The 16,050-nt window shown below is 42.1% G+C and overlaps 1 protein-coding gene across 2 annotated transcripts in view; it reads right to left on the bottom strand.

The window, feature by feature from the left end:
- PPARGC1A (PPARG coactivator 1 alpha) overlaps window positions 1-16,050 on the bottom strand; it is a 347,064-nt gene that overhangs the window by 60,502 nt on the left and 270,512 nt on the right. The window contains exon 1 of one of the 2 annotated variants that reach the window (XM_003205895.4): window positions 4,694-5,132. The exons of the other annotated variant lie outside the window; for it this stretch is intronic. Within the exon in view, the coding sequence (XP_003205943.1) occupies window positions 4,694-4,741 (48 nt within the window). The 5' untranslated portion in view covers window positions 4,742-5,132. Of the gene's footprint in view, window positions 1-4,693; window positions 5,133-16,050 lie in introns of those variants that run through there. 2 annotated transcript variants of the gene reach the window in all.

The following is a 16,050-nucleotide window of genomic DNA, read 5'->3' as shown; positions in this document are numbered from 1 at the left end:
CTCCAGCAGCCCCACAGCAGTCTGCTGCTGACTCAGCAACGCCAATGGAGAAGACCTGTGGAACACTTTGCTTTCTGTAGGGAACAAAAATCTCTTTAGCAGAGCAACATGTTTTTGCCTCCATGACTTTGAACAGTGCAGAGATAAATACAAATAAACTTGGAATAAGTATCCTTTTGTATGCTAGTATGAAGCTAGATAGAGTATTGACTGACCTACTAAGCAAGAAAAAAATTAATATCACACACCCACTTTAGCATAGCAATTGAAATGTTAGAGTATCCATCAAACCCAATCCTTAATTATGGAAAACATGTAGGAACAGCTTGGCAAGCTGTGGAGCCCCATATGTCAATGCTGTTCGATAAAGCAATGCCTCTTGCACTGTAGCACGTACCTTTAGAACCCACCTCCAGACTTCCACATTGACATGGAGATCCCACAAAACACCCCGCCACCCTTTACAGCTGGCAGGCACTGAATGGTTAAAAGCCATGCAGTCAGCTGAGCTTAAATGCTTCCACAACAAGTGCTCCACAGAATCACAGAACCATGGAACGGTTTGGCTTGGAAGGGACTTTACCAAACATCCAGTTCCAACGCCCTGCTGTGGGTACAGTTGCCTCCTGCCCAGCCTGCCCAGAGTCCATCCAGCCTGGCCTTGAACACCTCCAGAGATGGGGCATCCATATCTCCTCTGGGTAGCCTGAATAAAAATATTCTGAATAAAAAATTTCTTCCCAATACCCAACCTAAATCTCCCCTCTTTTAGTTTAAATCTGTTCCCCCTTGTCCTGACACTACTAGAACATATAAAAAGTCAGTCTTCCTCCTGTATGTAAGTTTTCTTTAAGCAACAGAGGGTCGCAATGATGCCTCCCCAGAGCTTTCTCTTCTTCAGGTAGAATAAGTTCAACTCCCCTAACTTCTCTTTATAGGAGGGCTGCTCCAGCCCTTTGATCATCTTCTTGCCTCCTCTGGACTTACTCCAACAGCACCACATCTTCCTTGCTCTGGGGGCCCATTCACTGGGTGCTAAGGGAGATCTCGAGCACACCCAGACAGCAGGCTGATCATCAGCTGCCTGGGTGCTTTGAACGATTTCCCAACTTTGGATTGAAGTCAACCCAGAAAATACCACTTTCTGAAGTGAGCAGTCTGAGCGCAATAACATCGTTTCCATCGCTGGGAATTGCTCAATATTCGTTATGTCCCTCTCCAAAGGACCGCCTTTCACAGCACGCGAGCGGGAGCTTCTGAAGGAGCATCTCATTGAGGGTTTGACCTCCGGGAGGCTCGGCGGCTGGCAGCAGTGTGGCCACGAGCAGGGCTCCTGTGCTGGCACACAGAGCCAGTGCAGCTGTGCAGGCTGTAATTCAGCGACCAGCTCCTATGTGTAGCAGGACGCTGAGCGATAACCACACAGCAGGCCAAGGGGTGAAGAACAAGGAGGCTGCTAAACAAGGCTCTGAAATAACACTTGTTTCTATTTTTGCTATTTAAGGGGCTGCAGAACTTCAAGAAGTCAAAATCTCACTTAGGTCATTTTGAATGCACACCTCATTATTATTATTTTGGACACAAGAAAACAAATTAAAAAGGAGTTCCCTCTTCTTTAGTGCTAGATCATCTTCTAGCAGCAAGCTTATAACGTAGATAGGACCTTTTTGACACTTGGCCAAAATCTCCAATTTCATTAAAAGATAATCTAGTTTTTGACTGAACAGGTAGATTCTCAGCATCACTCATGTTTGTGTTGTGGAGGGCAGTAGTTTGTATCTGATGCCGCAGACTTGTAAAGTATCCTGCTGATCTGTTTATGCTTTCATTTGTAAAAATAGCTTCACTCTGTGAACTACCCACTTAAACATGTTATTTCTCAGTTACGTGTATTTTTAAGTTCCTACCACGGGCTTTTCAAGCAACATAAACAACTGTATTAAAAAAAATTCTGCTCATCACAGCTTTCATTTGCCTATAATGACTGCAATGTCACTTAAAAAATGCAATTGCTGAAATGAAGTATATATGTTCTCGCCAATGTTGACATGATAATAAAATCAATGTTTCTGAATATGACATTATGTTTCTAATCTGAGACACATTAGCAGCAAGTGTTCCTGTTATTAATTTATATTTGGCCTTTGGATGATGCCAGATTTAACGCTCCAAGTCCTAAAACTGTCCTTATCTGACATGCTGATATTTACTGTTTGCTATACATCTGTAACAGGTGCACCTGCATTGCCAGAATGCAACCTACTGTATTCCCACCGTTACTGGATACTAGAGGTATTCTGTAACCACAGCCTTAATTTCAGAGCAACATTTAGGAGGATAAAGCAGTCACTAAACACAAAAGGCTAATTACTGTGCGTTATTTCACTTCAGCCGACTTTTTTCCCCTCTTAGTTCAGACGCAAACAATAAATTAGCTTAACTGCACTGATGATAATGAATCATTATAATTAAGCATAATTCCCCATTAACCTTTTGGACTTTTTTTTTTTTTGTGCCTTTGAAGGTAAATAAAAAAAGAAGAAAGAAAAACAAAAAACAAAAACAAAAAAAAAAAAAAAAAAAAAAGACTGGACTTGTGCCATATTAATTATATTAATGAAAAAATAATCTCCGTTTTATTTTTAACAAGTTTTTCGAAGAGCCGAGGGGGTGAACCCAGCGAAGGAAGACTGAGTTGCTACAATGTGTGTCATGTGGGCTCTCTCTATCAATCCTTACAACCTTACTGTACATCACCTTCATTAAACTGTGGAACACTGGGGACGCCGATCAGCTACGGCAATGCAGGCCTTTATTAAGCAGTGCGCCGTCCTGTCATTATGGGAGTGAGAATCTAATACATTTTAACTTGACAGCAAACATTAATGATTCAAAAAATGAAGGCAGCCTCCGGTACCTGCTGCCTGCAATCTGTGAGACCGGTAAAGGTGATCCCCAGAGCCAGCACAGCAGGCAGCACTGCTCCGCTGCTCCAGGAAGTGCTGTGCAGGAGCACGTTGCTAAAATCCTACTAACAGTTAACCCAGCACTACACGATTAATATTAAGATCGAGTCTTTTTTTTTTTTTTTTTTTTTTTTTTCTTTTTTTTTCCCCCTCCACACTATGAAGAAGTCATTGACATAAATTATCCGTTCTGTTACTAGCTTGAAATTACTGCAGGAACTCTAGTGATTAAAATAAATCTTCAATATTTCCATGTAAGCTGGTTCCCCAATCAGCTCCTTGCAGCATTAGGAATAATACATGATGGAAAAATGAAGCTCCGACAGCTGAGACCCACGCTACAAGCCAGACAACAACCCACAGGATACTCCAGCTACTCAGAAACAATTAGGACTCTGGAGCCAGAAAGTCATCCACTTACAGCCCAGACTCATAATAGCTACAGGACATATGAATTATCCATATCTATTCCACTTCACCAAGAAATCAAAACAAGATAAGAGCAATTACAATATGCAAACAGAAATCAGTGGATACAGTGGCAAGCTGCAAATATTTAAAACACGACAAAAAGACTTAAGGACCCGCCTGCACGCTCTGCCAGATAGGAAAAACACACAAGGAGAACGCTGTCACATTTTTACTTCAGATGGGTATCTGCCTGGCATGGACATCTTATTTAAAAGGCACTGCATGGAACCTGTTTCTCCCTCCCCTGTTGCCCAGGGGGAGCATTACCAGCACTTATCCACTCACAGCGGCGGGTCGGCTCCTCCAGCAGCTCTGGGTTTTGCCTTCCTCTCAACGGGGTCCACACAAAGTTTGCCTCGCTTCCCAAGTTGCCCAAACTTCCAGGTAAGGCTCCGTTCTGCCCAACACAACCATGCAGAAATCCTCACACCTCACTTCATCCTTCAGAGATGCAAGGAAGCTGCTTGCTTTTTGCTTTTCTCTTTTTCCCTTTATGAATTGTAGCCAGCAGAAGCTGTGGGTTTGATGTATTGCCGTCTATTTTTACACAAGCGGCAGCGGCGGCAGCGGCAGCAGCAGTTCACACAGTCCTGCATAAACTCTATTCTCACGGTTCATCCTGTTGTCTCTGCCGTACAGTGGGATTTAACCATTTGCTCGGCTGCTTGTGCGGACTGAGCACCCTGCCCTACAGGGCACAGCTACAGGGTGATTATTCCAACACCACGAGAAGCAGGAAAACAGCTACTTCCAGAAATCCCTTTTAAAAGCATCTAAAGCAAAACACCGGGGTGTTCATTCTCGTGTGGGGGTTTGAATCCTGCAGCTGATAAACAATGTGGAAACCTTCAACAGAGCAGAGTGAAACAAGCAAGGAAAATAGGAAGCCACTGGTTAATTTTAACTCCTACATCTTTTTTTTTTTTTTTCCTTTTTGTGGAAAAAAGGAAATGTTGATCTTATTCTAAACAAACATGGCATTTTTCCAACCAGGCCACTGAATGCCACTGGAAAGACTTCAGACACTGATTCATATCAATATCTTAGAGCATAAATATTGCATATGACGGGGAAAGCGAGCCAGAGGCACATGAAAATAGTTTCCAACTGCAGGAGATACCGATGACAGGAGCTAAGCTTTGATTTGCTCAAGGCATCGCAGAGTAACCTTAAAATAGCAAACTTAGTGGAGTTCAGATAAGATCCAGACTTGTTTGCAAAGTGCGCCCGCAGCCCCTCTCCCACACCCTGCTCACCTCGATGTCACTCCATACAGAGTCCTGGTTGCACATGTCCCACGCCATCCAGCTCCCGAACCGCAGCAGTGCCGCTCGCGAGGCGCAATCCAGAGCCGGGCAGGGAGCACACACGCATGCAGTAACGAGACCCTTTCTGAGAGTGAACTGAAGGCACCTGTCTTACTACTGGTCCCCGTCACATGACAAAGCTTTAAAAAGTAGGCTGGGCTGTCACTCATCCAGCCTTCTTGTGCCGCCGCTCCAGCCGTGACGTCGCTCAGAGGCAGACCCAGGCTGAGCGAAGTAAATCTTTTTAAAAGCCACTCAGACCTTTGAGTCTCCAGCAGCACCACGCTGTGATTAAAATCACATTGCCACGCCACACCCCCGAGATCGGGCACTGCCTGCCATGCAACAGCTCCTGTCCCTCACAGCCTGGCTTTTCTTTTCTCAATGCTTTTTCTTTCTTTTTTCCCTTTTTTTTTTTTTTTTTTTTTGCCAAAACAAACAACGGACAGAGCTGCATTAATGCTAAAGAAGAAGTGAGGTGACAGGAGCCGGGCTGCAGCACGTGTGCTCCAAGCAGCCTCCAGCCTCACGCGGCCGCAGCACAGCTCAGCCGGGAGAGGCCACCCCGGAGTTCGGCCAAAGTTACAACGCGCTCTGACATTTTATTCACTCAGGGATTTTACACCTCACAAAGTTAATTTCTCATTAATAACTGTAAGCAGAGTCAGTTTTGCCACCAACAAACACGTTGGGGAAAAGAAAAATAAATAAAATTCTACTTGCCAGGAATGGAGGAAGTATCCATAAAAGCCATTCCTGCAGTCACCTCACCTGCGACAGCGAGGGAGCCTGATCCCACACCCAGCTACATGAGGCATTCCTCTGCTGCTCTTTAATCATTTCAGTGTCTCAGCGCAGGAACCCAGTGCTACAGCATGCAACTGCCCCATCCTGCCCAGGACCGCATGGGTTCCTGCCTACATTTCCCTACAAGCACTCTACTGCGGCCTGGGCCAAGCCTTTCTCATTACAAGGAGGGGGGGAAAAAAAAAAAAAAAAAAAAAAACTCTTATCATGTGAAAACCCAGACATGCAGGCACGCCATTAACAGCAGAGGTTCTGGGTTTAAGCCCTTCGCAGCTCACCCGTGGAGACAACAGGGGCTGCTGCAGGTGCAACTGGTTTATGGTGGCACTACCGCTGACACATAACAAAGCCAAGGTACCAAACGTAACTGCAAAACGTTTCCCACAACAGGAAAAAAAAACACACGAAGGCCTTGTCTGACCGGCCCCACCTGCCTCCGTGCTTTCCGAAGTTGTATTTTTTTTTAATTAGCTGGGTTCAAAAGTCTTGTACAAATGTAAGTGCTGGATCCGTCATGCTGGGCTACCAGTCAAAGTCACCAAACTATAATTGATCATCCGCCTTGTCATGAAATATTCATTTTCATTGTTATTTGCAAACTTGAGCATTCTAAAGGCTAAATGAATTCAATTATTATAGCAGGCTATGGTGATTTTGCTGAGAGAAAAAATAAATAAAAAGCAGCACAGCTCTTGAAATAGCCTTTTTCCAGCAGATATTAAAAACTTCAGAAATTGTTGTAAGTCTCAGATATATTCTCGGCTTATTTATGTTCCCTTGTAATTCATTATTGCCAGTTCTGATAAAACGTACGGTTTTCCCTGCTTGTGCTTAAGTTGCAAATCACATCACAGTGTCATATTTTCACCAAGCACAGATGACAAAAATGGCATTGTTTTTACTTTACTTAATTAAAAAAAGCCACAGCAAAATACCGAACGACAACAGAAAGCCTTTCCTACGGGTGATTAAATTAACGGTATTGCTTTGCTCTTGCGACGAAAAAACCTAATTTCCTTCCCAATTATATGCTGATTTAATGATAAAACTGCAGAAAATTATTAAGATCTGGGGCAAAGGTGAGTACCTCTACCCTCTGAACAGCCAGCTGTGAAATAACGCGGGCACCTGCCTGCCTCAAGTGCGCTCAGTTCTTATTAATTATTATCTGTGGATCCATGGTCGGTGGAATATTCTCCTTCAATACCTACTTATAATTGTGTTCATTGACTGTGCCGAATCCATCATCTTTTTTTTTTTTTTTTTTTTGAAGTTTCATTCACACCTTTTATAGAAATGTATTTACACCGGAACATTTTATATTGCTGTTTTGGATATTTTGACCTGCTCATGTTGTTTCTATTTTCTACATTTCCACTTCACTGCTTTCCCTTCAAATTAGCAAGTTAACTGATAAATATAAACACAGTAACCTTAGCACTGCTCTCAGAGCACCATGTTGAGGATGGGGAGCTCTGTGGGTGCAGGGCGGGCACTGCGCAGTAACACCATGTCTTCCAGAGCTGTCCTACAGCCACGGCCTGAACTTTGCTGGCAGTTCCAGCGCTACCTGGAAGGGATGCCAGGCACGATTCAAATCACAAAAGATCACAAGGTTTAAACATGAGTTCTCATTGCTTGGGAGGAATTCGTTTATTTTTAACCAAACCGTCCAACTTGAGCCTTATTATAAATTTACTTCCTAGGACCTTTTTTGTATGTTATAATGTATCTCTGTGTTATTTTGGAGCACACTGCATCTAACAGAAGAAAAGAGAGGGGGGCAGTTGCAACGGGCTTATAGCTTGGAAGCTGCGCAGCCTCAGCACATGTAAATGAAGCCTGTGAAATGCAGCCAGCATCCAAGCTGCCCTTCTCAAAAGAAACCTTGTCTTCTGAAAAGTCCCCAGCAGCTTCAGCAATGCTCTTGCCCAGTGTTTTGACAACACAAAAGAATTGCACAAACGTCTTTTCTGGGGCAATATCTGAGTATGCACACACGATTTTGTTCCATAACAAACACACACAAAGAGAACCCAACTGTGGTTGGTAAAGTCTGTGGGTTCGCTGGACCCAACCCATCCCAACAGACAAATCGACTGTTTTCAGACACCCCTCGGTCATCGCATTTCCCTCTTTTCAGGTTACTCCATACTGAGCTTCAGCAGTTCCCACATTTTGCCTCTTCTTCAGGGACAAAATTTAGAAAGTCCTGGCAAGCCTGAAAACTGCATCTGAGCACAAATCCCAAATCCTAATGTATGTTTTAAAAGGATTGGAAAGTATGGCTCCTGGCAACAACAAAGAAGAGAACTCAAGGACCAAAGTCTCCAAGCCCTCTGTCTGTTTTTTTTTTTTTTTTTCCCCCAGATTCAATACTCATTCAGCTTCTTTCTTTTTACACCGACTTTCACTCTATTTTTTTGTCACTGTGGCCATATTTTCTTTTTCTTTTTTCTTCTTTTTTTTTAAATTCCCACACTTCAGATAGCTCAAAGAAGCTTGCAGCCCCCTGATTCTGAAATTCCAAACTGAGTTCCTCCATCATTGCATTGACCAGGTTTCTTCCTTTGCTTCCAGACCATGGTATTTGATGATTTTCAGCAAAATTGGCTCCTTTTCAGTGGAGTAAGGACAATCGAATAAAAAAACAGTGTTGGCATTAAGCAAGCAGAGGTTTGCAATCAGTCCTCCCACCAGTCAAACCCCTTTCACTCGACCCTCCACTCTCAAGTGTCCTTATAGCACAAGATAAGCCAATGGTGTATATAAAAGACCAAACTGCACTCCAAAGGAGTCTTAGTGTGAATGGTGTTCTATATAAAGTATATGTACCCTATTAATTTTTTATGAGAAATCTTCCTTCTGTGCATCTTTATTCTTATTTTTTTTCCACAGTCCTTCTGTATTTGTTTTCCACTCTGTTCTCTCTGTTCCACTTCCGTCCTATTTGTTTTTGGTTTTTTTTTTGCTTTTTTTTTTTTTTTTTACTTCTCAGCTCCTTTCCCTTATTTACTCAGTCCATCCTACCCAGAATATGCTCTCAGTAGTATAAACCAGCATAAAAACTCCTTGAACTTCTGGGTTCATTGGTGCAGTAAGTTTACAATGGAACAAAGCAACTTTGCTATGGCAGTTAGCAATTGAGGTTTCTTTTTACAGAGGAACCACATCGGTGCTCTGCACCAGCTTTCAGAAAAGCTCCAGAGCCCTGAGAACGAATTGTTGGCCAAGCTCTGGGTCAAGAACTGCTGTTGGAGCAGCAGTACACTACAGAGTCCAAAATACCTTTTTCTCTGAACAGTAACACGTTACCAGCATTATGTCAGTGGGGTGAATTTTGCCCCATCTGCTTCCACGTACTAGAGGCTCAAATAAACAGTGCTGAATGCCAATGGAAATTACTTGCTTGTTCCCATGTGAATGGACCTGACTGTGAATATTCACTGTTCATGCAAATCAGCTGATTATCAGTGCTAACCAGGATGGTGCACATACAGCTCCTTGCAACTCAGTACTTGTAAAATCTTCCAGGAGTGCCTAACTGAAGCAGGAGCACAGGTACTGACTGAAAGAGACCTTCTAAATCTCCTCATACCTTCCTGAGCATTTCCCTCTTCACAAGCATATTTCACTTCCACGTTATTAAAAAAAGAAAAGCAAAGCCACTCCAGTTGATTACATAAAAAATACATTTATCACTTGTTTCCCCCAACATTTGGGGCATATGTTCTTCAGGACCCACATTTTCTATGATTTGCAGGAAACCCAGGTTGCCAGGCCTGTTAACAGCAGCATGAACAATGTCTTTCACTCGGGTGTTACTGTTTCCCAGAGAGACTAATCTGTAAAAGAAAACCTACCTTTTAATTTATTACCCCTATAAGTTTGAGAAACAGAGCCACAGAAATACATCAGTTTCCTGGGTACGCTTTAGTGCAGTTGCAGGGCAGACACCCAGGCAAGCAAAGGAGACAGATTCCTTTTCTGCAGCTCCTTGAACACTGGCACTGACTTGTGCAGGCAGGACCACACCAAAATCTCAGACTGTTGCAGATCATTATCACCTCTCCTTTGCACACCTCACTGCTGAGACTTCCTTAAAACAGGAGAAATCATACAGTTTTCTTTTCTCCCTTTTCCTCCCTTGCTTTCAAGTACCCAAAGCCCCACCTGCCTACCTGGGTTGCTTACAAGCTCTTCTGTCTTCTGGGGCCAGATAGTCTCCAGCTCCATCCACAAAGGGCAGAACTTGGGTACACTTAGAGACACCGCTTAAATTTGTTAAGTCTCCATAAGGTCCTGGAAAGCCCCACCTGGATTCTTCTTGTTACCACTATTACCATCCACTTAGCACCTCTTCCTTGTGGCATCTAAAGTATTGCCCTGGAGGTCCTGTTTCCATACTCTTTCATCATTAAAACCAATTTAATTTCTAATGACTTTGTCTGAGAGGGATCTGTAGGTCAATCTCAGGAACAATCACCATGGATTCAATACCTTAGGGTGCACAAAAAATTCCCTTGAGCTATGTGCTGGGAGCCCAGGCTGTTCCAAAGATACCATCTAAACTGCCCTCTACAGTCACTTGATGAGTCCAACTGTCAAACTCATTCTGGGGCTGGCTTGGCCACGTGGCTGTTTAGCCATGGATCAGCCGTGTCCCAGCTGAAAGGGAGCTGCCATGCCCAACTGCTGTGGTGTAGGAGAGCACGCTCTCTACTAGCTCTACTACACAGTGTGCTTAAAGAAAAAAAAAAAAAAAGAAAGAAAAAAAAAAAAAAAAAAAGAAGAAAAGATTCACATACTTTCCTAACATCTCCGATCTGTTCTCTAAAATGGCTGGGAAAGTGACTGCAGTGGAGAACACGCCAGTCTCCAGCACTGCACTGGAGAGAACACTAACCTTTAAATACTCTGAAATCAGATCTTGTTTTACACAGAACTGCTATGGTAAAGTCGATGTGAATGAAGCACCTTTGAGTGAAGGAACAGAGGGAAAGGCAGTGGACAGCTTTAGTGCCTCCTAGCAATTTTTTTTAATAAACTAGAGATGACAGACAGCCTTACCAACACATCTCTCATCTTCAAATAAGACTTTCTTCAGACAGAGCTCAGTGGAACTGAGTCAGCCTTTTTTCTTGGGCCTAGCTCTTGGCATTTTTCATATTAAAACGAAGTATAATGTGGAAGTAATTCTGAACTGTAGTCATCTGATCGGATTTTGGTAGTACAGATACACTCTGCTAAAATTTTAGGCAAACAAAATAAAATGAAGATATTGCACAAACGAACTGTGGAAAGGGAAGAAAGAAAAAGAAAAAAAAAGAGATCTCTGCTCAAGAGCCAAGTAACCCTTTCTCCTGGTTACGCCAGGTGCGAAGAAAGGAGAGCTGCTATGCAGAAGGCTGTAGTGGGTACCAGAGGCTGGCCATGCTGCCTGCCCTCTGGCAGTCCTGGGGCACAGCAGCTTCCTGCAGCCTCTGTACCCCGTTCTCCCAAGTCAGCTGAGGACAGGCCAACAGGAGATGGGGTCACCTCACTGCAACAGCCAATGCTCCTGAAGGATCAGCTTCACTTGACCTCTTAACTAGTGGCTCCTGCCAGACAACGTCGAGCCCAGGAGTTATTTTTAGCCAGAACTCTTCATGAATTGCAGTTAACTCGCAATATGCAAACTAGTGACTAGTGCTAGAGGAATCCCTATAGGTTTCATGACTCCACTCTGCGCTCAAAAGCCCAATTATTCATTTTTCTTGGAGCTGCAATATTAATCAAAAAAAGTTGCACAAATGGCAAGAGATGCCATGCTGCCTCCATCCTTAATTCAGATAACTGAAATAAAGGCAGATAAGCATTTAGCCCAGGGGTTATTAGCTGTACCAACTGTAGTTGTAAACCTCTGCAGGTTGACCCTCTGCCAGTGATGCTTTTGTCATGAAATCTGTCAGTTCTTCCACTTTTGACTCAGGGCCAAACAAAACAGTAAAGAGACAGACTGAGAAACATGCTAGCAGTAGAAAGGTTTGGTCTGAATTAGTATCTTAATTATTTTAACTATTTTATCCAAATCACTTGCCTGGATACCTGTATAAGAAAACTCAGTAGAAGAAATGGGTTAAAGTGGGTGAAACTGGTCACTTCCCCAAATCCCTTGGCAGTGAATGGGAATTTTCAAATGGACTTAAGCAGGCTTTGAACCAGATCTCACTACAGAAAATGGGACCAGGACAGTTAAAAGCATCATTTTTTTTCATTTTGAAAAAATTTCCCCAAATTTTCTCTGTGAATGGAACAGGAATGAAGCTCTGAGACTGTACCTGCTATCACCATTTTGGATATCCTGGTTCCTGAGAAATTTTGTATTTACTCAACGTCATTTGCTCCGGAGCACTGGTTAGTCTCTCATTATTATATAAATGGGTACAAGTAAAGATTCATACCTCTTCCCAAGAAGAGCTACGGCTTTACTTTCATTACTTCATGCCAATCAACAGATAAGGCAAGTTTACCACTTCCATGTTTATCCATGATGGATTTCTACCATCATAAAATGCCCTGTCAATCCGACACAATAAAACGTTATTTGTAGCTTGTGCTCTATCGAAATCCACACTCAGACAGTCGAGGCAGGACAACGTATTTAACCAAAAGCATTAGAGCAAAACCAAAAGCACTCTCAGTAAAACAGAGACATCAATGGAGTAAGCCTTCTCCCTTTTGTCCATCACGAGCTCACCCGTCCTCTCTGAGGAACAAAGAAGTAAGCAAAAATAGGGAACTGTCTGAATGGAAGATTATTTCAATTTATATTGAGAGTTGCAAAGCAAAAAAACTCTGAAAATCCAGCAAACCAAAACCAAAGAGCACTTCAACATCACATTATTACCAATTTATTAAACCAAGACTGCGTACAATGGAGAAATGACTGTGACACCTCCCCAGGGGTTTTCGGGAGGTAGACCTCCAGCTGTTTCATTCTCACATGCAGTCCTGCTTACAAAGAAATGGAAAAATGTTTGTGCTTCAGTTCAGTGCAATTCAATATCACATTGTTTGCAGGTTTTTTTCAGGGAAGGATAGGCATTTGCAAAATAAATGCAGACATACACTTTGGGGAGACCAGGCTACCACTACATTAAAGTAGAGAGAGTAGTTGTTAATTTGTACGTTGTTAATTTGTATCCTGGACAATGCTATAAATCGAAGCCTTGCTGACAATTCCTGCCCAGTAAACATGTTCAATCTCATCTCCCGTAAAAAAGAGAGCAGGCGCTAAATAGCTACACATTTTGATTTTCATTTAGCCACTTTAATGATAGGTGATGTTAGTGGAAAAGATCATTTATCTTCAGATTTATTTTATATGAGATAAAAGGCCTTGCCAATTTTTTAAAATTCATTTACACAAGCGAATAAATCTTCCCAAACAATAAGTGGGAAAGTCATATTTCTTTAACTTTGCTAAAATCTGAAAATGCTGATCTGAGAGTGAAATAGACAGTACAGGCATTTTAATCAAGAACATAAAGGCTCCTCTTCTAAACAACAGGCACAGCTTCACTTCAGAAAAAATTCCTCCAATTCAGAGAACTGTCTTTTTTCTGCATTTTGTCAAGAATCTCTGACAAATCAGGAGAGACACGTGCAATTTTTATATCACCTTCATTTTTAGATCAGTCCCAATGTGAAGGCTACCTAAAAATAGACAGAACCTAACCTTTCAAATATCTATACTGCTGCATACCAGGGACGCAAGCTTTCAGTGCCTCTCGTGGCTTTCAGAGCCTTGTACTGTGCCTGTTTTCTCCTCAAGCACATTGCCCCATGTTGCACATTGTGCCAAAGCACGAGAGGAGCTGCTGGTCGCACCGCGCAGTACAGTGCACAGTGTGATAGGTGCTCATTCAGGACACGCAGCAAGATCATCATAAGCAGCTCTCCCCTTTCGGAGTGCTTTCTGAGTTCACCACAGACACGGACAACGCTGAACCTCTCACGGGAGGATGTGAAAAGGAAGCTGTACGGCTGACCCAAGGCTCTGTTCAGTCCTTTTTGCAACTTACTCCCCTTAAAATACAACGGAGAACAATGTGATCTTTTGTCTTATTGTTTGCTCCAGTGCCCACAGACACACTTCTAACCATTTAAAGATGAGGCTTTCCAGCAGTGTCAGAGCTCTGACTGACGGGTGTAGAGTTACAACCCGGTGGAATACGTGGTAACTATTTCTTTGCATTGCACTTTCTAAATTGTGATTCTGCTTGGCCTTACCAGCAGAGGTCAAATTCATCCCAAGCACAATCCCAGCAACTCCAGGTCAGTGGTACCTGAAAAATCAATAGCATTTAAGTTGATGAAGTTGAAACAAGGGTGATTCTGGCCCAAGCCATAGAAACACTTACATTTCTGGTATGTATTCTTCACAGGGTACTATGCTTCAGTGAATACCTTTTCATGTTTGCTACTACTAAACACACTGCTTATCAGGTCCTGAAGCCACACCAGGAGTTGGTACAAGAGAAATCTGTACTAAACCAGGTTGTGGGCTGCCCTGGAGGATTTAGTGCCTGTGACTTTTGCTTACATGAATAGAAAATCACCCTTGTGCCTGCTGTTAGCCAGCTAGTCCCGGCAGGATCAAGCTCGAAAGGACTTGCTCTTGTTTACTGTCATACACCTCTCTAACAGAGTCAAAAGTTTATCAAGGCATTTTCCTCTGTCAAGAAATGAAAAAAAAAAAAGAGCTTACACTGATCAAACAATGAAACAAAGGAGCAAGAGACTAAATGAATTCTTTCAAAGAATTTTGGATCTCTTACCTGCTGATGGGGAGGCAAAAACAGCAAACAAAGGCATAGAATAAAAACTATTCAATAAAATATCGATCTCATTATCACCACCTATTCAACTTAATTTTCTTGGCATCCATATCCCTAATGCAGGTTTGTGATAGATCGTACAATCACTTTTTAATTAAGCCCTACTGTGCTTTGTATTAAGAGCAAGGCAGTAGACATTATGGCACAATATATCTACCAAAATATTTAATGCTTATCCTTTTCATTTTGGTATTTAAAAGTTGTTCTCTTAGGAGGTGGTATCAGTATTTAACAACATTCTTGACAGCAGGTATAAAAAAACAAAAAGCTTTATATTTAATCTAGCCATGTCAAAACTGAAACCCTTTAAAATAATTGTTTTCTGAATATACGGTATTTCCATTGAATTATTTTATTATTACCCAGCTTTCAACATCTTAAGATGCAAAACGTGTTCCATCTCTTACATACTGATGAGATACAAAGTAGCACACGACTGGAAAACTGATGTTTGACCAATACAGTTCAGTAGTACATGAAACAGATGTTATCATGTTACAAGAGAGATCTAACAAGAAGCTGTAGAAGACTGGAAGCCTTCCTGGGGTGGCAGTATTTTTTCCGTCTTTTTCCCCCATTTTTTTTAGCTCTCTTTTGGTACACTGCAGCTCTGCTGCTTGTGATGGGGCAGATCCTGTAACAGAACAGCAGCTTTTCTTCCAGAAGGGTACTGGCACTTTTCAGAGGGCAACATCCACTTTAATTACTAAAGTGTACCCACCTTCTTCTTCCAAGGAAGAAAAGTCTGTTGTTGCATATATAATGTGGTTTTAGTATTTAATGCCAGAAATGAATCAGTAAACATAGCTACATTATGGTATACTATTTCTTATTCTGTACCCATAGTAACCAAATTAATCTCAAGGCACTGCTGGCATTAATTCAATCTGAAACTCATACTTTGGATTTCACATAGGTGCCTTCATCCTATTCTTCTTCTCAACTAATAAAATGTAATATATGGCAATATATTTATTTCTGGTTCAGTTCAAGTTGAAGAGTGCAGTACTTTGCAGAAGCCTAATTAATATCAATCATATATTATAACACTGAGTGGTTTACTATATATTAAAAAAAAAAAAAAAAATGATGCTAACACATGGGAATGAAATAGATAAGCCAAGAACTCCTACCTAGCTGTAACTTATTTGATTCCAGGAGGGTGATGGCCATTTCCTCTTTATCCTTCAATCTCCATATAAAAAAAAAAGTAAATCTGTAATGTACAGACAAGAGCTTCACTAAATATCTCACATTCCTGAAGAAACAAGAGGAAGGAGACCTTGAAGCAGGAGATCCTGATGGTACCTTCTGTCCCACCATGAGGTGGAACTGAACTGGCAATAAGCTAGGTTCCATGGTGACCCAGCAGTGCTGTCTTTAGCCTTTCACTCACGTCATGTGGTTTTTCCACTGGTACCTATCAGCCTCCAGACAGCCCCAAATCTACTCACTAGTGAAAAGGTATCACCTCACCTGAGGAATTACATTTGAACTGCTCAGGTGATATAATCAACTCAAGAGCCAAAGCTCAGCCATCCCACTCCAGATCACAACAAAAAGAATTTCTGAGACTCTGGGCATATTACTAACCCAAAGTCTCAAAATCCGCTGCAT

The sequence above is a fragment of the Meleagris gallopavo genome, chromosome 4 (genome assembly GCF_905368555.1).
Source record: "Meleagris gallopavo chromosome 4, MGAL_WU_HG_1.1, whole genome shotgun sequence".
NCBI lineage: Eukaryota > Metazoa > Chordata > Aves > Galliformes > Phasianidae > Meleagris > Meleagris gallopavo.
The sequence above is the reverse complement of the archived record's forward strand: the minus strand, read 5'-3'. Positions and strand labels throughout refer to the sequence as shown.